Source organism: Kryptolebias marmoratus, linkage group LG2 (genome assembly GCF_001649575.2).
Source record: "Kryptolebias marmoratus isolate JLee-2015 linkage group LG2, ASM164957v2, whole genome shotgun sequence".
Classification (NCBI taxonomy): Eukaryota; Metazoa; Chordata; class Actinopteri; order Cyprinodontiformes; family Rivulidae; genus Kryptolebias; species Kryptolebias marmoratus.
Window position 1 is genome coordinate 29,553,461 of NC_051431.1, and position 25,508 is coordinate 29,578,968.

General features: G+C 38.2%; 1 protein-coding gene across 1 annotated transcript; it reads left to right on the top strand.

Moving 5' to 3' along the window:
* Positions 1-29: 29 nt before the first annotated feature.
* Positions 30-24,819, top strand: LOC108246332 (A disintegrin and metalloproteinase with thrombospondin motifs 8). Its single transcript, XM_017433807.3, has 9 exons — positions 30-944; positions 4,788-5,027; positions 10,966-11,098; positions 11,236-11,403; positions 12,486-12,778; positions 15,018-15,204; positions 19,143-19,315; positions 21,480-21,655; positions 22,355-24,819. The coding sequence occupies exons 1-9, from the start codon at positions 240-242 to the stop codon at positions 23,091-23,093; spliced, it is 2,814 nt and encodes a 937-aa protein (XP_017289296.1). The 5' UTR covers positions 30-239; the 3' UTR covers positions 23,094-24,819.
* The last annotated feature ends 689 nt before the right edge of the window (positions 24,820-25,508 follow it).

Genomic DNA, 25,508 nt, shown 5'->3' on the forward strand with positions numbered 1-25,508 from the left:
GTCCAAAGGAAGAGCAGCAGTATAAATACCTCGGATGGAGAAGAGGGACAACATAACTCAGGCTGGACTGATCAGAAATGGAGGACTTATTTTAACAAACAGACCTGGTTTAGAGTTAGAGGACTGGAAGCTTTATTTGAACAAGACGCACAATTTTCCAGAGTTAAAAACGTTACCGACTTCTCTTTGAGTTCTTCTTTAGGGTTTTGTTCACCAATCTGAGGTGCAGGCTGTAGAAGATGGGTCCCGCTGCGTGTTTGGTCTCTTTCCTCCTCTGTTTGGTCAGCGCAGCGCGTGCCACCTCCTTTGAATCAGAGGAGGTTGTACCTCTCCGGGTGGACGCCAGAGTCAGGGGTCGTTTTTGGAAAAGGAGCGAGGAGCAGCCGAGCTTCATCCTGAGCGCGTTCGGCAGGCGCATGACCCTGAACCTCTCACCGGACACCAGCTTCATGGCGCCGTCCTTCACCATCCAGCGCGTCAGAGCCGCAGCTCCTGGTGCCCAGCCTGCCCCGCGCCTCGACCTCCGCTCCATGAACCGGACCGAGGAGAGCGAGGAGCGCCTGAGGAGTTGCTTTTACTCCGGGAGCGTTGATCTGGATGAAAACTCGCTCGTGGCGGTCAGTTTGTGTTCGGGCATCTTCGGCTCCTTCATCACTGAGGGGACAGAGTACGTGATTGAGCCCAAACTGCGCGGCGGCCGCAGTCCGGACGCTGCGGAGCGGCTGCACGTCATCAGGAGGAGGACGGTCACGCCGAGCCGCGGGGCTCCGCTCCTCTTTAACGGCTCTGTGGAGGAGACGCGCGTGGCGGAAAGTTTGACGCGTGGCGGCGGTGACGCACGGAGGGAACCGCGCAAGAGACGCTTCGTCTCCGCGCCTCGGTTCATAGAAACTCTGGTCGTCGCAGACGCAGCCATGACCCATTTCTATGGGGACGAAATTAAGGTGACGTGAGCTCATTATCGCCCGCCTTTGCGGACGACAGTGTATGTGTGTGTGTGTGTTACCAAAATATCTCATGAACCAGTGAATAGATTTGATTGAATCTTGCAGTAAATAATCACTGGATGTACATCTACAGCTGTTTAGCTTTAGGAGTCAACCCGATTCAAGATGGCCCCCACAGCAAACTGACCTTAAAAAAGCACAAAAGTGGCTTTATTCGGTCAATTTGACAGATATGGCCTAACATTTGGTATGTTAGTTGCCGAGAGTCCTTCACAACATCTACACTGAGCGCTAACAGATTGTGCAAGATCTGTGTTTACAAATTTGCCATTTACTATTTGGAGTCAACTCTGTCTGTTAGCAAAATATCTCATTAGTCACTGGACGGATTTGAAGTAAACTTTCAGGAAATAATTTTTATATGAACATTTACAACTGGATATTTCTTTGGAGCCAACCTAACTCAAGATGACCACCACAGCCAACTTACCTTATAAAACACATGTGGCTTTTATTCAGTCAATTTAACAGCTGTTGTGCTAAAATTTGGCCTGGCTGCAACTGAAACACATTAACAACACATAAATGCTATACTCATTGTGAGACATCTTTGCTTAAAACTTTACTATTAACTGTTGGACTCAACCCTGTTTGGTGACAAATTATCTTATGAACCACTGGGTGGATTTTAATGAAACTTTTTGAAAGCAATCATTGGACTTACATGTACAACTAATAACCTTTTGTAGTCAGTCCAATTCAAGACGGCTGCCACAGTTAATTTACAGTAGCCAGTACAAAAATTGCTACAACTCAGTCAGTTTTACAGAAATAGAGCTAAAAGTTTGAATGCTGTGCTTTTAATTCTCTTCACTCAAATTTGATCAAAACCTGAAACACACCTTCAGGCAATTTGGAACTTTCCACAAGTCGCTGAACTGAAGATGTCTTTCCACATTGCCTTTATTTTCCAAAATTGTCTGTAAAGTCTGAGTTTACAGGATTAAAAATAAAACAGTAGACATACTTTTGTCTTCTGCTTTTCCATAAAACATGCTCTGGCAGTCAGTGACGTCGGCTCACAGATTTTCGGGGGCTCAGAAAAGAAGTCAGGGAACAAAAATGCAAGAAATGTCAGACTGCATTCTTTGGCGCTTCGTCACGATTCAGCAGTTTCCTACAATATTTATGGGGTTTAGATTTATGAATTCTCAGCTATATGAATTTGTTAAACAGGATTCTCTGTTGATCCATCTAAGTTCAGTTCATTTAAGTTTATTTATATGGTGCCAGTTGGAGAAGACACCTCAGTCATCTTTTACAAAACAAAACCAAGTCCAAGTCATAAATCCTATGCAGTTGAAAACAGAGCCAGATTAAAATTTCAGATTCAAGTTCATTCCTGTTACAATACATTCAGTACATTATGAAATACCAATTGGTAAAAATTATTTAAGGAAGTCAGTATATTGTGTTGAGTCTTCCCTTTAATGTAACCCCCCATCCTGAGAAGCACATTTGTGGAAAGGAATGATTTCCTTTTAGCATGAAAAAAAACCTCTAACAGAACCAGGCTCAGGACAAACAGCTATCTGCCTCAGCTGGCTGTGATTTGGAAGCACAGGAAAGAGACACAGACAAATATAGAGAGATTTGTAAGTGTACTATCTATGAAAAAAAAACAAACAAACATAGAAAAACACATGTCAATGACACCAATAATCACAAACACAAACAAGGGTAACAGAGAGTAAAGACACCAGAGTGAGTCAGTCACAGCCCGTAGCAGCATAACAGTGTAGCAGTGAGGTTTTGACTAATAGTTATCAGTAGTTATCAGCCGTGACATCAGTCATGGAGCACTGAGTATGGAGAAAGAGGCAAAATTCTTCATCCAGACTAGGTTAATGGCTAGCCACACAAGGGCCCAACTTTTTTCAGGTTTATAAAACAATCCTTTCTCATAAACAAGATATAGGGTTTTAAAGCAAACATACTCTCCATTAGCTAATTCACAAGTGGATCTTCACTACACTGTTTGTTTAGCTTCTTGCTTTCTCAAGCAAACAACATCCTTTACTATGTGAATGTATGTGTTCTGAGCATAGATAGACGGTGTTTATGTATGCTGATGGTGCTGAGGCTGCTGAATGCATCAGGGCACCTGATCAGAGCATCTAGTCAGTTCAAAACTTTCCTCAGCTCTGGACGGATAGATTTACAGCCTCTCAGCACTGCTCACATACATTTCCACAGTAACAAAAGTGCTGTTTGGTTGAGAAACCAGCATCATGTAAAAATGTAGAGATTGAAATATAGCTTGTGTACTGTTCTTTCAGACTGAATTCTATATTTTTTTGTGCTTTCTGAAGTCATTTGGCTGTGGCAGCCATTTTGAAGTGGGTTGGCTCCAAAGGTTATTCAGTTGTAGATGTACATCTAATAATTACTTTCTGCAAGTTTTATCAAAATCCGTCAAGTGGTTCATGAAATATTTTGGTAAAGGACAAACACAGGAAAACAAACACAGACATGGGCAAAAACACAATTGTCTGCCTTTAGCCTTTGGCAGCAGGTACCAATAACATCCACAATACCAGAGTTAAGGATGAAATTAACATCCTTATTCCTATTCATGAGGCCAGCTTCTTTGGACACCTTTACTTTTGCCTTATGTGATTACAGAGGATCATTAGTTGATAGCTCAGTCTGTTTAAATATGGCATTTGAAAACGTGCTCAGTGATGTTTTTGCAGGATTTTTTAACTATACTGCATGTGCTGCCCTCAACTAACATTTAAATTTAAATTCTGCATAGGAGATGTATGATACATCCAACCCCTTTCATGCATTAGGCAAGAAACTGCAGGGCAGACATAAGATAATAATCCTGTAACCAACAACAGCACTTTAGTCAGCAGAGGGAGGGTATCAACAAACAAGCAAAGCTGTTGTTCTTGTATCAAGATGGTTATAAAAAATATAAATAAAAAGACCTTTCACTTCCAGTTATGAAGAGAATATTTCGTCTTAAAATATAACTAGTCTTTGGAAGCGTGGGCGTGTACTCTGCATTCTTGGGTGATTCAAGAGAAAACCGTAAGTCCTAGCAGTGAGAGACACACTCAGTTAAAGAAGGCAAAATACCTATGTTTTGATGTATAATTTTTATATGTACCAAAAAGAGTCATGATAGTAAAAGCAGTTTGTTTGCATAAGATTTAAAATTATTTTATATAGCTCAAAAGTTATCAAAAGACATCATCTGTCAGTTGAACATTCAGTGGAAAAATCAGTAAACATCCTAAAACCTAAACTGTGATTCCAGAAAAGATCAAAATGCCAGTTCAGACATGTAAAGCCAAACTTTCTGTGACAGATTTAAATTTTAAATGTTTGTACTGTGAAGTATGTCTAAGCTATAGAGCTCCAAAAAGGGCTCTATAGCTTTTATAACTATTGATCACCAATATTTTTTTTGTCTTTGTTGTGCGATGTACTGCTATCAAAAATCATAACACACTATTGATTGAGCCGTGTTTGATGTATAATTTGAATGTTTTATTTCAAAGCTGTGCTATGAGATACAGAACAAAATTTTGAACAGCATAAGGGTGCTTCAATGTCTAATTCATTGGCGCTCTTAAATACGTTATTTATTTGTTGTGCACAGAGTGCTTAAGGATTTTTGAATAAAAGAGTTGGAGGCTGAAATCAAAAGTCTTGCATTGAAAGTCAGATCAAAGGAAAACATCTAGCCTGGCTTCAACGTCAACTGCCACATGAGCTGTCCATCATTCAAACTTATTAATTGTACCATGTTTTTTTTTTTTTTTACAGCACTACATTCTTACCCTAATGTCCATGGCTGCCCAACTGTACAAACACCCCAGCATAAAGAACTCAGTGAACATGGTGGTAGTGAAAATGTTGGTGGTGGAGGATGAGCAGGTTGGACCAGAGGTGTCCAGCAATGGAGGCGTGGCTCTGAGGAACTTCTGCTCTTGGCAGCAGCTTTTCAATCCGCCAAGCCAGAGGCACTTGGAGCACTATGACACCGCCATGTTGTTCACCAGAGAGGTGAGGGTTCCATTCAAACCTGCTGGGATTGTTTATAGCTCTAAATGTGCTTCATATCACAAACAGTAAACATGTGTTTATACAGAGACTTAGGATGAAGAATGTTTTAGAGGCAATATGTTTTTTTTTATATAATTGGCTTGAAATTGGTTAGTATGTAGACTGGGGACACTGTGGAAGTAGTGGGTGGCAGCTTTAACTGTCATCATGGTTGTAAATGTATTTTTGTCATAAGGGGTTCTCAAACTTTATATTTAAAGGTCCAAATCTGATTTAGAAATAAGGTCAAAGGTCTGGAGCAACTAGTCATAAATAAATCTTTAATAGCTTATCATTTAAAAAAAGCATTTAGTATGAGCACAAAATACATTACCACAGTAGAAGATAATGCTTTCAATACTGTTTACAGTAGAGCTTGTTTTTGTAGTTTGAAGGATGCCCCAGTATGTGCAACAAAGTTAACGCCCACTTCCAAATGTAGTACAAACTGTATGTGTGTGTGTGTGTGTGTGTGTGTGTGTGTGTGTGGTCATTTTTTGTCTTTAATCAAAGTATCTCATGAACCACTGGACAAATTTTATTGAAAGTCTCAGAAAGTAACCATTTGATAAACCTTTACAACTAATTAACTTTTGAGATACAATTCATGATGGCCAACACATCTAAGCAACTTTAGAAAACACAACAATGGCTATAACCCAGAAATCTTACAGATATTGAGCTAAATTTGATGTGGCAGTGACTGATATGCCATTCACAATATATGACCAAAACAACTATAACTCCCTTCTCATCATAAAATGGTTTTAAATTAAAACTCTGGCATGAAAGGCAGTGGGCAATATGTATTCCTTCAAGGAATGCTAGGCCTTTAATTTATCATTTGGATGGATGGTTCTCTGACTCTTCATAGTCATTAAGAAGGAAGAATGAGTCACAGAATAAGCCTTGGTAGGTTTCCGTTCCAGCTGAGACACATTGTGGTTCCACAGACAGCACATTCAGCAGAAAATGTATAAATTGTATTAAAGCAAGAGATTCCTTTCTTTTCAACAACTTATCATGATATCTCATACTGCGCAGAGTCTTGAAGATTTACAAAAACACAACTTGAGGATACAGTGAGGATAGACAGGAAAGTCATTCTTGCCTCCTGGGTCAATTAAGGTTGTGGAAAACAGATTGTAGAAATGGAAAAGCTGTAGTCTTTTCCAAGCTGGGGGAATGTCAACAAAGAGGAAACAAATAGTGCTTTATGCGTGCTTGGACAGGAAGTAGCTTCATAAGTCCTCAGGGTTTTAGTGATTGACTGGCTCTGCTGTGTTTGGCTACATTCTTCCATCTGGAATGTGCATGCTGACAAAGTGATAGTTGACAATACATTACACAAGTTTCTCCTCTATTATTAATTTTTATAACTTAGTGCTCTTCTATGGAGATTAATTATCACTCGTTGAAGACAGAAGGGCAATAGTTTTTGCCTGTGTTTCAATTCAAGATGGATGTTATAGCTAATTGATATCAGTTAACACAAAATAGCTATAACTTAGTCCACTTTACAGAAATTGAAATAATTTTGCTCGCAGTCACCCTCAGCAAAAACTCTGAGTGCTAACAAACCTCATAAAATCTCACAATATCGCATGAGATTGTCCATAATGCCATTTATGAGGTTTGACCAACATGGTCTTTTTATCACAAGATTGTTTTTGTTTAAATCTTTGGCATGAAAGGCAGCAGGCAGAATGAATTCTTTCAGGGATTTGCATCTAGCTACAGCATGATACTAGAATGTAAATCTAACCTGGGATTGAAGAAATAATGAACAGAACATACAAGTGTTTGCAGTCTTGTGTTGGATTTATTGATTTGGTTTTCAAACAAGAGAAACCATCATTCAGGCAAACATAATTAATATTTGTTCTTCATTTCTGTGGATATATGTTTTAAAACACAAAGGATGGAAGGCTCTCGGGTGAGCTAACTTTAGTGGAACCACAAATCAGTCCTGGTTCAAGTTTGACCTGTGTGCCAACTTTCTAGCAGTAAGAAGATAACTTACTCAAACTCAAAATGTACTCTCAGCTGAATGTCATGGAAACATATTCTAATCCACTTTTCTGGTGCCGTACTGGGTGTCTTTTAATCTACCTTCACTGGTTGCAAATGTATTATAGTGTAAACTTTGATCTGTAGGTCTGCAACCAATAGTGTTTTATTTGCATGCTTACAGCAGTGATGGTTTCTGTTATGGAACATGGTGTACAAACACACACTGAGCTGACTTTAAACTGCAGCTCCAGGTCCAGATGTCTTTTGAATCACAGAGTTATGCCTTATAGGTTTTTTCATACAAGAGGTTGAGGTAAGGCCATGGATGCATTCTCAGACGTGTTCTCTTCGATGGAAAGATTCCTGATGCTCCACAGTGCTGATTTTCCAATATTATGGCTTTGGATAGCTGCATCCGATAATATTTAATGTCTTTCTGAAAGACAGATGCACTGAGCAACATGATTATGAAATGAGAATAGAAGGTTTTCCATTCTATGTGATTGATTTTATCTTTTGTAATTTTTATCAATCTTTTATTGGAAGCTTTTTAAATTTTTCTTTTATCTGCCAATTTATTGACCTGTCTGTTAAGGAAAGAAGAGTCTAAACAGTATTGAAAACCTATGGTTCAGGATGATTGGAGTTCAGCAGAGAGACTTTCTTTGGAACAAACAGGCGACTGAGAGAGCAAACAGAATTACTTGCCAACCAGACCACATCCTCTTATGGGAATTTTTTGTAGTGCCTTAAGGTGCATTGTGCACAGGATGACAACCAGTTCTAACTTCTTTATTCCATCTGATATTAGATTGCTAAACATGGACTACATTCACTTTGAATTAGTGTTCTAGTCACAGATAGACTCCATTTCTTCTCATTGTACCTCATTTTTAATTGGCTGTTTTTGTTTGGCTACTATTGGATAATTATGTGGACTAAAGGGCTACAAACAAATTGCCCATTGTGAATGAAGAAGTTGTATGAATCTGACTCTGATATAATAATAATAATAATAATAATAATAATAATAATAATAATAATAATAATAATAATAATAATAATAATAATAATAATGCATTTTATTTGTTAGCGCCTTTCAAGACACCCAAGGACACTTCACAACATTAAAATCACACAAAATTAAACAACACAAGTAGCTATATAAAAAATACTAAAACCTAAAAAAAGATAACTAAGAAATTAAAGTGAGAAGGCTAACTTGAACAAATAGGTTTTGAGTTGTGATTTGAAGGTCGGAAGAGAGTCAATATTACAGATGTCCGGGGGAAGAGTGTTCCAGAGTTGGGGAGCAGAATGAGAGAAGGCTCTGTTTCCCGTGGTGCTGAGGCGGACAGGAGGGACGTTGAGGTGGATGGAAAAGGAAGAACGAAGGGAGCGTGAATGGGTGGTGATGTGCAAAAGATCAGACAGATAAGGAGGGGCAAGGTTGTGGATGGACTTAAATGTATACAACAGGATTTTAAAATGAATTCTGAATGTAACTGGAAGCCAGTGAAGTTGTTGTAGAATTGGGGTGATGTGGTGAAATGAGGGGGTTTTGGTAATGATGCGGGCAGCTGAGTTTTGAACCATTTGAAGCTTATGGAGTGATTTTTGAGACAAACCAAAGAAGAGAGAGTTACAGTAATCAATTCGAGAAATGACCAGACTATGGAAGTGAGGGAGGAAGGAGGAAGCGAAGAATTAGGTGCGGTGGATAAGAAGAGCTGGGTGTGAACGGAAGGTTAGAAATAGGTCGAAGATTACTGAAAATATTTGGGTCTAATTCAGGTTTCTTAAGGACAGGAGTGACAACTTCAGTTTTGAAAATAAGTGGAACTGTTCCAGAAGAAAGAGAAGAGTGAATGATGGCAGAAATAATCGGAAGAAGCGGAAAAAGGCAAGATTTTACAAGATATGTTGGGAGAGGATCTAATGGAAGGCTTAGATTTCTGGATGAGTTTGGCTATTTCAGAAGCAGAAGGAAGCTGAAAGGTAGAAAAGAGTTGACTGGGGAGAGAAGGTTCATAGGAGGGAGAAAGAGGAGAGACAGGACAAAGTTACTGATTAATTTTTCTGATTTTATCGTTAAAAAAGAACATGAGAGAATTACAGGTATCATCTGAATAGAAGTGAGATGGTAGAGAGTCAGGGGGATGAAAAATGTTGTTTAACAGAGAAAACAGGATCTTGGTGTTACCTTTGTTGGAAGAAATGAGGCCAGAGTAATAAACAGATTTAGTTTGTGAGATTAAACTCTTGTAATATGATGTATGAGAAATGTACATGTCCTTGTGGATGGTGAGACCAGATTTTTTGTAAAGTCGTTCCAATTGACGACATTTAGCTTTTATGGACCAGAGTTCAGGAGTAAACCAGGGGGCAGAATGAGTAAAAGTAACAGATCGTGTTTTAACAGGAGCAAGGGAGTTGAGAAAATGGGTTAAGTGATTATTATATTGAGCAGGGAGTTGATCAGGAGTGAGATGATGATCTGGGATCAGAGTGGAGGTAATATAGGTGGAAAGAGAATCTAATCTGTCTTTTATGTTCCTGAACGAGATGGTCCAGGCTGTTTGAGCTGATGAAACACATAGTGGAATATGGAAAGATAGGAAAAAATGATCAGAAAAAGAGAGTTCATCAGCTTTACAGTCAGAAGGGTTGAGTCCAGAACAACAAATCAAGTCCAATGTATGACCTTAGATATGGGTAGAACTCTCCAGGCAGGATAAAAAAATCTTGGTGAGTGGGAGGTTAAAATTATCAATATGAATGTTAAAATCTCCCAGTAAAAGAATATTAGATGACATAGCTGACAGTTGAGAAAGAAAAGCAGAAAAAACATTTAAACATATTTTTGAGTTCTTGGGGGGCAATAAACTGTGGCAATGATGGTAGGAGTGGATCCAGCCAGTTTACATACAATGCTCTCAAATGAGCTGAGAGCAGGTACACACACAGGTAAGACTTTCCAGTTCTCGCGATGAATTATCGCGAGACCACTCACATGACCGGAGCTGTGGTGTTGAGAGATGTAAACAAAACCAGGTGGAGTGGCAGCAGCACCGAGCATGATCCGTGGCAGAGGCAGGCAATACTGGCAATGTTATTCTGGCAGCTGCCACGTCCACTGCCGCCGTTTTGGGGGTCGCCAAAGCCAGTTTTCAGCAAACGGCTTAGTTATATTGCTACTGAGTGAGTTATTGTTTTGAAATCATGATGTTATTGCTTATTAAACTGTATAAAACATGTAATAAAGTGACATTTATTTGATGGAAAGAAGTAGTTCACTGCTTTAGTGGCATTGATAAAAATAAAGAAATGCAATAAAGAAATCATATTTTTGTCATTTCTCACATAAGATAATCTTAGTCTAAAACTCTGATATGAAAGTTGGTGGGTAATACATATTCTTTCAAGGAATGATAGGCTAACACTTTTTCACATGTCAAAACCTGTGACCTTTACATGTGAAGTTAAAGTTTTTTTTTCTGGTAAGGTATTTAACAAAATACACGATACATAGCATGTGGCTAACAAAAGCAAAATTTATTTGCAGTCTAAAATGTTTACTACAAACGGATCCACCAACATTTCCAAATGTTGAAGATGTCTTCATTTAATTTCTCAATTTTTCAACAGACAGACGATGTAAACCCACAACATCAGAACACACATTGTTGTGAATGTAATATTTAGCATGTCACTGAAGGAATGTTGTCAAATAGCAAAAATAAACAAAAGTTTTCAGGACAAAACAATTTATCACAATGTCATAAATATGGTTACAATTATTTGAATCAACTTTTCTAGTTTACTTCTGTTCATGTTGATCCCAAAGTTTCAGTGTCAATGGGTTTTCTGTTTGCTTGTGCTGCAGGACATATGTGGACAGAAGAGCTGTGATACTTTGGGTGTGGCTGATGTCGGGACGATGTGTGATCCCAAAAGAAGCTGCTCAGTTATTGAGGACAACGGGCTGCAAGCTGCCTTCACCGCTGCACATGAGCTTGGTGAGGTCACCCTTGCTGTCATTTGATGGAACTTCTATGTAGAAAGGTTTTGTTATATGTAGGTTTATAGTCTGAACTACATTTGTAAGCACCTGTAAACTTTCAAATTTCATAGTTTTGTAATCTCTGTCCTGCAGGTCATGTGCTGAGTATGCCTCATGATGACTCAAAGACATGTGAAAGGCTATTCGGGGATCTAGGAGGACATTATCTAATGGCCCCTTTTTATGTTAGTCTCAACAAAACTGCGCCTTGGTCTCCCTGCAGCGCGCTCTACATCACAGAATTTTTTGACAATGGACATGGTGAGTAAGAGTTCAACTCTCTGCCGATGTGGACATCTGCCACAACAAAGAGGCTTTTTATTGAGGCTGATTCAGAGCTGAAAAAAACATGCAATTCTTCACTTCTTTTGAATGATGGTTTTCCTGCTTGAACATGCTGCTCGTCTGAAATTATAGGTTGTGGTGAAAGTTTATCTTGCTCTAGATTTCTACATCCTCTTCTCCTCCCTCCTCCTGTTTATTTTTCTTTTACCTAGGGCCCCAAGTCGTCCTTCTTTTTTCTCTGAATTGCATTCAATTTTTTTCTTTCAAATTGCATTTTTTCATTTTCAATTTCTAAAAAGTGTCTATTATATGGTATATTAATAAAATTTCTGCAGTTCAATGGGAAAATAATTAAAATTTTATGAATCTGACAAGTATAAATATAGCATAAATAGTTATGAAACTTATTCAGTCATTCAACTGAATGACTGAATAACTCATTCAGTTTTGCAATTTCATCTGTGTTTTCTGCATCGCAGAAATCATAGAGACCTGTTTACAACTGCATTGCCTCCATCATTTCCTTTGCGTCTCGTGCTGTACATCTTGTATTGTTTAAATTCTTGCTGGATTAAACAGCAGACTTTTCTTTCCACTGAGTCATGGTATGAACTCCTTGTTCTTCACTTTTTTAGCCAGAAGCAACAGATGGTGATGAAAAAAAGTGTTTTTATCTTTTGGAAATTGTCTCTAGAGAAGCCTCTTATGGCTGAGACTGTTCACCCTAAAGTGATGACACCATCACCAACTTCAGACAAAACCATATTGAAGGTCACAAACTTCATTAGAGGGATGGTTAATAAATCCTGATTTGAATTAGCTGGTACATGTCCACATTCCGAGCATGAGGCTTTATATGAAAGTGCTTTACATTTTTTAAAGTTAAGTGATTCCCTTCAGGGCATGCCATGCTCCGATTTATTTATTTATTTATTTTTTTGTAATGTTGTCCTTTCACACAAAAAGAGCAACACATTTAGAAATGCCATAATGACACAAAAGCAATAATCTTCATTACTCAAATTCGAATAAAGCTTTAATGTGCACTCTAACTACAGGGGACTGCCTGCTGGATGTCTCAGAGAGTACCATGCCTTTACCACAGGAACTGCCTGGTACCAAGTATAGCCTGGACCAGCAGTGCCAGCAGAGCTTCGGAGAGGATTTTATCCACTGCCCCAACACCTCAGACAGCGATATCTGCTCTCAGCTGTGGTGTCAAGAGGATGGTATGCAGCAGTGCTCCACCAAGAATGGTAGTTTTCCCTGGGCTGACGGCACCCCTTGTGGTCCCAACAGGACCTGCCTCCATGGAGAATGCAGACTGATCGAAGATATGATGCAGCCGTTGGTAAGACAATATTTTTGCTGGTAGGGATTATGCAGACTTATTTTATGTAAACCATAATTAGTCATGAAACAAAATTTCTTGTAAAAATTATTATTATGATTTTTTTGTTGTTGGTGAAATGACCATGTGCTCAGTAAAGATGTGAATCTTTAGGCACCTCAAAATTAGATTAATTTGCAATTTAGAGGTCTGCAATGTGATTAAAAAACAAATATTGTTGCAACTCAATACATCCATAATCACCCTTCAAACAACATCTTGAGTATAAAACCTCCCCAAAAGAAAAATCTCTAAAAGAAAGTGGGTTTTTTTTGCTGGTTTTTGCAACTATCTGTCTAAGAAAGGTTGTTAGAAATCTTGGGGCAATTACTGATGACAAAATATTGTTTGCCTACAATGTTGTCATTGTCTCACAGCCAAATTTCTTTGAACTTTAAAAAATAACAGACCATATGTGACTTAGTATGCCACCCAACTTTTCGTACAGGCTGTGGTTCCAGGGCCTACGTTCCTTCCCAACAACTTACTTCTTAACCCTTTTCACCTGTACTATCACTTAATTAAATTGTAATAGGTTCACAACTTCAAGCACATGCTGGAGTTTCTTATTGTAATAAAGCCTGAATATTTACCCATAATTTATACCTTTTCTTTACTTTTCATTTGCTCTTGCACTTATTTTATCTTGTCATCCCAAAAACTGCCTCTTCACCCTGCCATAGTAAGGGAAGTGCAGTGAATCTTACGTCCAACATAGAAAGACTCGGGAGGAGCTTCTATCCTCAGGCCATCAGGCTCAACTCAAACCCCCAAAAACATCTGACCAGACAACCCCGGAAATCAGGGATGTCTGGTCACCCTGACCTTGTCAGCTGCCCCCATGTTTATGATTTAATCTACTGAAGCACACTTTTTTTGATAAAGATAGTAACATTTTTACTTGTCTTTTTATAATTACTGTCTGTTATCTGCTTCATATTTAAACCTGAACATGTTTTCTGTCAGAGGAGAGCTACTGTGCAGGTGTTGAAATTTAGCTAGCACTCTTGACACAGATTTGAGAGACCTGCAAAGACTCTGGGACTATTATAGGGCAAGATTTGTTGTACAAACTTTTTGAACCTGTTCAAAATACAAGCAACATGGCTGTACACCTCTGTGACTCTGTGAGCAAGGAAATTGAAAACCACTGCAAACGTTGCAAGACATTCTGGAGATCCCTTTGCTAATGCTGTTTGCCAGATATCACAGCCCAGTGAAATGCCACCTGGACCCTGCTTTGAACTTCTCAACAATTTTATCCTTGACCTATTTGGTGTGTTCCTTGATCTTCATGATGCTGTTTGATCACTATTGTTCTGCAATGAACCTCCAAGGCCTTCACAAAACAGCTGGATTTATACTTAGATCAAATTACACCCAACTGAACTCTGTTTACTAACTTCTGAAGGCAGTTGGTTCCTCTGGATTTTAGTTAGAGGTATCAGAGTAAAGGGGGTGAATACATGTAAGAATTTTCTAATTTTTATTTGTAAAAAATTTGAAAACTGTATATTATTTTACTTCCACTTCATTATTGTGTGCTTCTTTGTGTTGTTTTAGCTCATAAAGTTCCAGTAAAATACTTCAGTTTGTTATTGTTACATGAGAAATTATGGAAAAGTTCAAGGGGTATGAATATTTTTTTAAGCCACTGTATATGTACTACTTTAAATACAATATAAACAAAAGCAGTTGCATTATGTTGCTTTTTAATGTTTTAATTTCCAGATCATTTCTATAATATATTAATAATCATCAATTGATCATCTCAGTGTTCCATTTCAACTTGGCAGCCTTGATATCTTCCACATGTGGTATACATACACACACACGTTTATGGATCCAGATGTGTTGGCAGATTTGATGTTTGCTGGTTCAAACTCAGAACATTTCTGAAAAAAAAAAACCACAGCAGCAAACAAAAACACATTAAGTTTTGACATTAAAACTTCTAGCATTGCAGCTTCCACTCACAGTGAGTGACACATGTGGCAGGAATGTGGGAAGAGGCAGACAGGAGGCGCATGCCACACTTCAACACAAATTTAGCTTTGAGTGCCTGAACACCAACACACTCATGGGCCACAAACCCAGAAACCCAGACGGTGGTCTTATGCTGCACAGCTTAGTTCTCCTTTGGCTCTGAGTTCTAACCAGTTGCCCTGACTGCTTCTTGTTTTTCTCTGTGTTACCGCAGATGGTTGTGGATGGCGGCTGGAGCTCATGGGGGCCATGGCAGCAGTGCTCCAGGACATGTGGTGGTGGGGTGGAGTTCTCCTATAGAGAATGTACCGAACCAGTTCCTCAGGATGGAGGGAAGTACTGTGAAGGCCAGAGAGTTCGATACCAGTCCTGCAACATCCAGTCGTGTGATGACAATGAAGGTGAGTATCAGTGTAGCGTAGTTTATTCTGCGTTGTGTCTTGTCGGAAGAACAGCGAGACAATGGCTGATTTGAAGGCACTTTTAATACTCCTGTATTGCAATAACAAAAAATAATGGTTGAAACAGACTTTCTCATCAAAGTGTTCCACAGCGCCTTCTCCCACTGAATCCAAAAAAAAAAAGAGACCATCTGATAGCGTGGGAAAACAATTCACCCACAATAATGGTATGATCCGTTTAACGTATCTGTTTAACCACCAAATTAAAACACAAAATAACAATCTATGAACATAATATGCTTAGCGACAAAAATAATAATTCAGTCATGAATTAACACATTAAATGCAAATAAAATCATAATTTAAAAACTGGAAGTTACCTGCTATTTTGCAATGGATCTGTCGTCTTTTCAAAATAAAAGCTGCCGGTTCTCATAATTTCCTACCACAATAAACTTCTTGTTTTATAATCTAGTGTAATAACATCACACTGCTACATTCACCCCCACTGTTTTACACTAGACTGTAGGCATCATGCCCAAATAACAAAAAAAAAAACAAAAAAAAAAATAAGATGAATAAAATAAAAAAAACTAAATAAATAAAATAATTATTCACACCAACCTGTTTATGACAATACATGTAACCCAAGTATATCCTCCATACAAGACTAGAAATCAGCGATCAGCAAAGAGCTATTCAATGAAGAATTAGGAAAGATGAAGACATGCCACTTACACATCTGTCATAGAGTACACCCAAAATCACCCGACGGTATCCAGTGCAATGGACAACCTAAATAAAGTCACAACCAGACCCCAGCACCCAAATGAAGAAAAAGAAAAAAAAATCCCAATAAAAAGGAAGAGGAAAATAAAAGAAATACCTACAGTCCATAAAGAGCAAAATAATGAAATTAATGACCCTTGAAAGAACTGACAGAATCTTGACTCTTTGTTTGGACACTATATTTCAATACATTTCATATTTTAATAAAGGAACAAGTTTGATCGTTTATTCAAATTTATTTCACTCTCTCACACACATATACACACACAATCCTGAGCCTTCTGTATACACCACATCGATAATTTCTTTATATTTTTGTGTGCTGTGTATGCACACACACGCATTTTTTTTAAAAGGCCTGGAAAAGTAATCTTTAAAAAGTCCAGGTCATTCCAGGGTCTCACACTGGCCTGCTTTAACTGGGGCTGGAGAGCTGAGATTCACTTTCAGGAAAATGTTGAGAAAGGTCCACTAGAAGCTCTCTGCAGCATTCCTTCAGGTTTCTGTGTTCCTTGTTGCTACAGGCTAAAATATAAGACACATAATACTTAAAAACAATTTAATTGAAAACAACTTGAAAAGGTTTTAGTATCCTTCAGCGTATTGTAATACACAATACATCATTAATTCCTAAACATGCAGAAAGAACTACCAGGTAAAAACAGGTTTAACAAAGTGTAATATTAACTCTAGTTTTACATAAGAATCATAGACATTTCTGTTAACATGTACAGTTAAAAAAAAATCACCTCCTCTTTGGAGATGAGATGGGAAGTTGAAGACAGATGGGGTCACAGCATCTCTAAGCCGGTCCTGTTAAAGTTCTCTGGTTTGAAATTTTCACTACAGAGCTGAGATGACTGTAGCAACAGAACCCTCCCTTCTGACTGCAGCTTCTCATTGCCTCCTTAAATCTGTGCTACTGGGAAACCTACAAAATGTGAAGAAAAAAAGACCCAGAAAGAGCTAATGAGAGAGAGTACCAGTTCCTAGCATTTTGTTGTTTACCAAAGAACGTTAGCTACGATGACATATTATAATAAATGGTCAAATAACCAAAATTATTGTTCAGTCTTTCTTGTGAAAGTTAATCCCTCGTGATATAAAATCCGGCCATAGCTGCTCGCTCTGTGTTTCCTCCTGTTGGCTCTTAGAGAGAGGAGAGATCCGTCCAACATGGCGGCGATGACGGATGCACTCCGGGACGTAATGAGGCGTCTACATATTTATGTTTGTTCAATATCTATCAGTCAGGACTGGATAATCCAGTCAGACCCATCAGCCATAGAGATTTGTGTATTGTTTCGAGGATCAAACCGCTGTTAAACGAGTCCTCTATCAGTGGTTCTAGCGCCACCATAGTAACCACTACATGACCTTAGCTGCCGCACAGAGCCACTTCCGGGTCACCTAACCTGACCAAATAAATATTAAAATCAAATTCTGTCCTCCTGCCCATTTTTCGATTTTGTGTTTCCGATCTTAGCCTAAAAGTAAAATACGAAAAACCAGGCATTTTTCATTTTTCTTGTGATAATAAAAAACAAAATAACCAGTCCGTTTTTCATTATTTGATTTTTGATTGTCAATTAAAAATGGAAAGAACGAATGATACACGGATTCACATCTGACCAAGAGCCATTTCTCTTGCTAGTGGTAGAAACGCGGCCTCCCGTCCATTTTCATTCACATATGCATTTGAACAGCGCCAGATTTCACTTCAACCAAACCGAGACCTAGGATTTTAGGCGGACCAGAGTTCGCTTTTCTGGTCCACATCAGAGTTTGAATACTCATTTACACCTCCCCAAACAAACCGGACTTTCTCTGCAAACGAACTAGAGTTCAATTAAAGCGGACTAAACAGGGCTGGTGTGAATGTACCTGTTAGGTTCTTTGTTTATTTAGTTTGGTTTGGCCTTTGCATTTTGGATCTTTGAGTTATGTATTATTATTATTATTATTATTCCATGGTTTCTTTTGTTAGTTCAGTATTCAGTTTTATCATAGTTCTGTTTATTTTCTGTATTCTAGTTTTGCTTTATTATTCCCTGTGTTCTTAGTGTTAGGTGTAGTCTTTTCTTTTGTATTTCTAGTTTGTTTCCCCCTTGCTCATGTTTCCTGTTTCCTTGTGTACTCTTCCTCATCACCTCTGTCTTGTCAGCAATCAGCCCTGGTCCTATGTCTCCCTCTTGTATTTAAGCAGTCCTTTTCCTTCCCTCTGGGCTGGTTCATATGTTTTGTTACCCTGTTCATGTCTAGACCTTGTCATATCATCAAGCCCATTTTTGAGTTCCTTGTATTTTATTATTTTTGGATTAAATCAATCGCCACCTTGCTGTCCTGCATTTGGGTCCTTCTCCCATGTCTATCATGACAGTACCCTGAATTATCTTTATTTGTTAGCTACGGTCAGTTGATTGTGGTAGTCATCTGAGTTTAGTTGGCTTCAAAAGTTAAACACTTGTAAATGTACATTCAGTGCTTTATTCTTGAAAGTTTCATAAATATCCACCCAGCAGTTAATGAGATATTTTGTTAACAGACAAAGTTGACTTCAATAGTTAATGACAAATTTTCAAGAAAGATGTTGCACGATCTGTTAGTGCTCAGATTATGTGTTGGGGATCAGTCACAGCAACATACACACCAAATTTTAAATCAATATTTTAAAAATATGGCCATTTTTGTGTTGGTTGATGTCAGAAAGCTGTGATAGCCATCTTGGTTGACTTTAAAAGTTAATCAGATGTAAATGTACATCCAATGATTACATTCTGCAAGTTTCTTTAAAATTGGTTGTACACGTGGATCATAAATTATACAACAGTAAAATTACTTACAAACTGATTTGACCTTTAATTATAAGAGCTCAATATACTTCAACCCTTCTGGTTACTAATTAGGAACATGTAGCTTTGAATTAAACACACACAAACAAAAGCTGAAGACATGCAGCCATGTTTTCTTGGGGAGCAGTGGTTCATACTTTTTAGTCTTACTGTACACACAATTGGTGTTTTACGGACAGAATAAGCACAATAAGATGGATGCATAATTGATTATTCTATTTGTTTTTTGTAGAAAAACAAATGTGGACTTACTAAGCTTAGGGTATCTTCATTTTCTCTTCTGTGTTGTGCTTTTAGGTAAAAGTTTCAGAGAAGAGCAGTGTGAGAAATACAACAGCCCTAACCACTTGGACCACAATGGGAACATGAAACAGTGGATACCAAAGTATGCTGGAGTTTCCCCCAGAGACAGGTGTAAGCTGTTCTGCAGGGCCAGGGGCAGCAGTGAGTTTAAAGTCTTTGAATCTAAGGTACTGTGTGTGCTCTAAATAGACCAATTTGCAATATCTTAAAAAAGTTATCTTATTGTTACAATTAAAATGTTCTAAATGATTAACTATTTTAATACTTAAGTCACTTTGACTTTGTACAGCACCTTGAAAAAGTATTCATACTCCTTAAATGTTTTTGCATTTTGTCATGACACAACCACAAACTTCAACATATTTTACTGAGATTTGATGTGAACGTTTGTTAGGTTTGTTGCAGAACATTTATTTACAAACAGCATCATGAAGACAAAGGAACATACTAGACAAGTCAGGGAAAAAGTTATTGAGAAGTTTTAAACCAGGGTTAGGTGACAGTTTTAAACAATATCCTCAGCTTTAAACGTCTTACAAAGCACTGTTTAAGTCATTATCTGAAAATAAAAAGAGCGTGACACAGCTGCAAACCCACCACAACATGGTTGTGTACTTACACTGCTAGGAAGGTACATTATTGGTACATAAAATCCCAGTACAATGCTTTGAAGTTCGTGGTTGTAATGTGACAAAATGTAGAAAAGTTCAAGGGGCATGAATACTTTTTAAGGCAATGTATATTTATAAACTTTATCTTATTCAAAATATTGCACAGTTTATGATGATAAATGAGTGAAATGAGCCCATTCAGACAAGATTGTTTTCATACAGTTATTAATTACACCCTGGTTTTATGCTGTGACCCTTCCACTCTGATAACTGATTTTATGTCCACAAATCAATGTTGTGCCATCAGCTGAACGTCACAGTGTAGCTGACTCTAATTAAGGCTACACTCACAACTTGCCACCATAAGTGTTTTAGACACTCTTGGTCACAGGTGATCGGCATGGTCACTGACAGAAAGTTTGAGAAATAGTACATACAAAGTACATGTCAGGTACAGGTTCCATACCTGACTTGCTTGAAGTGTGGAAAAAAATTGTGCCATTAGGCGGTGAAAAACGTATGTGTGATGCACACAGTCACTGTGAGTGGAGTGTATGTGGCTTGCAATTAACCAGTCTCATATGCCAGGAATACAGGCTGCATTTTTTATGCAAATGCTTAGTACTTGCTTTTGATGCAATGTGAGCAGTGGGTGCAAAAAGAGTCCCACGGTGTGTTGGCAGCATATTGCATTTTTCTTTCGACTGATAAAATGTTTTTTTGGAAAAGTATCCGTTTGGATGTCACACCCAACATGAGCTTTGCAGAATGGTCAAAAGGCATTCAAATGTGCAATACAAAGTCCCCTTGTGACCCTCTTTCCAGCATTTGGAAAGGGTGTTATACTGGCCAAAAGGCCTCCTTTGTTCAATTCATAAACGTACCAGCCAGTACCTCTGCTGCCTTGGGTTCCTGTATTAGCAAAGCTAGTATTGCTTTTTGCTGTAGAGGTCAAACACCCTCAGTTGTTGAGGCAGAATGACAGCCCTTCTACAGTGTACAGGCTACAGATCAGTTTCTTAGTAATAAATATACCAGGAGTCTCACCCCTTGTATTGTGTGCAGGCCACCACAAATAAAGGTAAAATTCATATATACTTCTGATTTGTGGCCCAAACAAATAGCGAGTGTAGAGTATCTAAGTAGTACTTTAGAGGCATGTGAATTGTAAAATGATAGTATGTCACTTGTGTGCCTTGCATTGCAAAGCCCCTAAAAGCTGTGTGCCTGACTTTTTTCAGGAATGCCCAAGAAGTACAGGTTCTGTATGTAGAGTATTCGTTCTTGATTGATTTTTCTTAAAACCCGTAGAACTTGCATGTGCAGAACAAAAAGTCTCCATGGCCAGTCTGTGATGCACAAGTTTCAAGTGTGGTTTGACCAAATCTTTCTCTGTAGACTGCCCATAGGAGCATTTATGATGATTTGTGAGTGAGCCATAACAGAATGGGCCAGTAGTGGTCCATTTTCCTTTTACAGTAATATCCATGAAAAGCATACACATCAAGATTTAGGCACCTAAATAAAATGAAACTCAGTTCATTCAACACATTAACAAAATAAATTGGCATTCTCTTAAAGCTGTTTATCATTTTAAATCAAAAGCTCTTCTCAGTGTATTACTAAGAAATCAATAAGAAATAGTCAAGTTTTTTTTGACAGTACCTATTGCATTACACTTTTAATGAAATGTGTACAAATACTTTCTCTGTTGCTTCAGGTAATTGACGGGACCACCTGCGGCCCTGACACTACATCAGTTTGTGTTCAAGGCCAGTGTGTGAAAGCAGGCTGTGATCAGCTGATTGGATCCAATAAGAGGGTGGATAAGTGTGGACTGTGTGGAGGGAATGGACTCAGCTGCAGAAAGATCACAGGCTCCTACAACAAAGCAATGTAAGAGTGCTACTAAAAGAGACACTGTTATATTAAAATTTATCAGTTAAAGTTGGCTGTACACATTGTCACAGTTAAGCTGTGAATCACAAAAATGTATCTATGTGGTCTTTACAATATACTTGTTTTTAAAGACTAATACAGCAAGTTAGTTTTTATCATCACCTGAAAATGCCACTGTTGGATGACAATAATATTATTTATTAAGCTATACAGAATTAACCATTTAGCTAGCATAACTAAATATTCTAAATTCACACATTTGCTTAATTTCTTAGGGAGGATTGAGAAGCTGAGTGCCGTTTTTGTTCCTTTTTCTTAACCTGTAGAAACAAAACCAGTGCCAAGGGATGTCTATCCTAGCTTAGCTTAAACTTTAAACTTAAATTTTACCCAGACTGTCCCATGGGAAGTCCTCCCATATTCTCTAAACTAGGCTCCCTTGGTTGTCTTCTGCAGGTAATATACTGACTCTTCATATGTACGCCACACAACCCCACTTGACAAAATATGTTTATCCCACAGTTCCTTTAGCTTTGTGTTCATAACATAAACAGGAAGAGTGTTGTTAAGCTTGTCTTTACTCATAGGAGGAATGCTTGTTGTTTAAAAACTTCAATCTAGCTGTTTGAGAATAAGAGAGTGAAGTGTGCTCAAAGTGAGCATGATCTAATTTTTATTTTTTGTCTCCTCTGTCAGCTATGGGTACAGTGACATTGTCACAATCCCCATGGGTGCTACCAATATTGACATCAAGCAGCGTAGCCACAAAGGAATAAAACACGACGGCAATTACCTGGCTGTAAAAAGAGAGAGTGGCACTTACATCCTCAATGGAAACTTCTCTGTGTCTACGGTGGAGCAGGACATTCCAGTGCTTGGAGCAGTATTAAAGTATAGTGGCTCTTCCACCACATTAGAGAGGATCCAGAGCTTCAGGCAGCTGAAGGAGGCCATCACCATCCAGCTCCTGGCCACAGGGGGAGACGACAACCCCCCCAAGATCAAATATACCTTTTTCATTCCTAGAGATGTGATGTTCAACAAATCCAAAGAGAAAAAGGGGTCATATTTGTCTATGATTACATTTGATAGTGTGCCTGAATGGGTACCGGGAGAATGGTCCGAGTGTTCCAAGACCTGTGGCTCTGGATGGTCAAGGAGGAGTGTTGAATGCAAAGATAGCGAAGGTTTTTACTCTGGCCAGTGTGACAAAGAGCTGAAGCCCACTGACATCAAGCCTTGTGGGGATCTGCCATGTCCCATTTGGCAAATGGGGCCTTGGTCTGCCTGTTCACGGACTTGTGGCCAGGGGGAGCGTCGCCGTAGTGTTTTCTGCATAGACTACACTGGGAAAACTCTTGAGCCAGAGAACTGTGATCCAAACAAAATCCCAGACCCAGTCTCTGGGGATTGTAACAATCATGACTGCTTATGAGGAACATGATTGCAGTGAACTTTGCCTTTTTGGTCTAAGGGCACATACCAACCATGAATGGAAAAAAAAAAATCACATAAATAAAAAGTGGGCACCAAGAGCAGGCCCAAAGGTATAAACAACTGCAAAAACAACACGGAATGATTACAACCTGTAAAATGTTATGTGGCTTCACAGTACTCTTTTTTGTGTGTGTGTATTTTCAATATGGTGGTGTTGCTCCTGTGATAGTAGCAGGGGCAGGAGGCCTTCTGTATTTCTGTCCCTGAGCCCATTATCTCATATTTTGTCCATGTTAGCAAGACTGCAACAAGTCACATCAAAATGACATACCTGAACATTGCTTTGTGTTATTTTTATTGAAATTTGACAACCACTGTTTAACTAAAATGCTATTTATATCTACCTCATTATGTACATGCTAGGTTTAGATGTGGCATCTGTTTCTCTGGGATGATAAGTTTTTTTAGTCCCACCAAAGAGGGATCTAAAGTTTGAGGTAATCTGATGTGATAGAACATGATGTTGGCTCTTCCAAAGTTAGATGACACTTGGTGGACTTAGAACGTTGGTGTGAAACCTGCTGTCGAAAACCAGCACAGTGTAAATATACCTCCAGATGTACTCCATAGAACTCAATACCTTGTAAAGCTTTGATCGAGCCATTTACCTATTGTTGAGGTGCATACAATTGAGGCATTGAGCTTTTAAACCTCTGGCAAATGTGCTCCTGTGTGGTTGCTTCTCTTTTCTACTCACTTACGGAGATAATGTGTTCAATGTTTGCTGTGTTTCTGTCCTGAAACCTGGGATTGGTTCATCATATGAGTCAACGGTTTTGACTCCAGTTGTGGCAGCCTATCCATGGACTGTACATGAGCGATAGATGCTGCCCAAAGCTGTCAGAAGTACAGCCAATGCTAAGGTGGGCTATTCCTCTTATGGTTTAGGGCTGGCTTTGGAATATTCCTGGCTCCGGCAGACTTTAGTAAAAACACTTGTCAGTTCTCATGAAATACTAAGTGAATACATTTTTCCACAAGTTATAGTGTGGATAATTTCACTGTGTCTATGTCTCATTTTAATGCAGTTTTACACAGTCTGCACACACACACACAAAGAGGTGTTGAGTTCATGTAAACTGATTTGGTTTGAATGTACACATGTAAAATGGTTAGCCTAGAAAATAGGTATTCAGTGCTGATTAGAAAACACTTGTCCCATGACTTTAAAACAACCTTTACCTTGTAATTTTACTCTCTTTCTTTGGTGCATTACAGTGTATTTGAGAAGAACAAAGGTACAAACAATCATCATTGCTAGAACTTTTTTTCTGGAGGTGTTATTACAAGGTTAAGCTATAACTATCTATGTTGTATATGAAAAGTAGCAATAATTCTTATTATTTTTCATACTGGTTTTATATGTTAATGCATCATATGCAAAAACTCAGTTGTTTTCTGTTCTGACACGTGTGTGTATATTAGATTTTTTTTCATTCCTTTTGTTAACTTGCAGTATAATATAATGTTAAAAAGATGGATCATTGGGCTGATATCCCTTCAGTGAAGGACCATGCAATTTTAATTTTATTATTACAGCTTTTTAAGCTATTTATTTTTGTAAAATTTTTACCTTAGACATGTAATGAACATGAACATAGATGCTGTTGTCGGAGTTTTGTTGTCTATAAAATGGTCAAATAAACACACTTCTGTTATTGTCTGCTTATTGTATAACATTTTATTGCAATTAATTTCAATATGTAGCTAAATTAAGAACTCTAAAATGTGTAAGTAAATATAATTTATATATATATTGCATTTAAACTTACTAGCTTAATCATTTATATGTGCAAAATGGTGAACAACCAAACCATAACAGTCAAAACCTGTATGTAAAACTGAGTTGTATTTACCTGGAATTTCCGAATCACACTTTCTGAGTGTTGTAGGGCACTTTAACTTATGGGTGGCCAGACTAATTGATTTATTTTAAAAGAGTTGGCAGCTTTTAAAAGCTGGGGAAAGAAGATTTAAAGGTAGCGTTTAATATAAATCCTACTACATGGAATAACTTTTCAGCTCAGGCTGACTCTGAAAAAGCAAAATGAAAAATAGAAAGCATAGTATACCTTCAAGGAATGCATATCGCCTGCCATCTTTCGTGACATAGTTTTAGAATTAGATCATCTTATGCTGAGAAACAACTGAGGCCCTTTTTCATCAAAGCTTGAAAATGAATTTTGCTATCTCATGCAAAACTGTGAGATGCCACGCTCAGACATTGTGTCGTGAATTACTCTCCGCTACTACCGCATCAAGTTTTAGCACAATACTAGTTTCACATGTTGCAAAGTGATTGGTTTTTGAGGATATTTTTCCCTTAAAAAAGTAATATAATTTAAAATTTCAG

Excerpts from the sequence above, each read along its gene's own strand:
- LOC108246332 (XM_017433807.3), top strand. The coding sequence starts at position 240 with ATGGGTCCCGCTGCGTGTTTGGTCTCTTTCCTCCTCTGTTTGGTCAGC. Across the intron at positions 15,205-19,142 it reads GTCGTGTGATGACAATGAAG|GTAAAAGTTTCAGAGAAGAG; the intron begins GTGAGTATCAGT and ends TTGTGCTTTTAG. Across the intron at positions 21,656-22,354 it reads GGCTCCTACAACAAAGCAAT|CTATGGGTACAGTGACATTG; the intron begins GTAAGAGTGCTA and ends CTCCTCTGTCAG.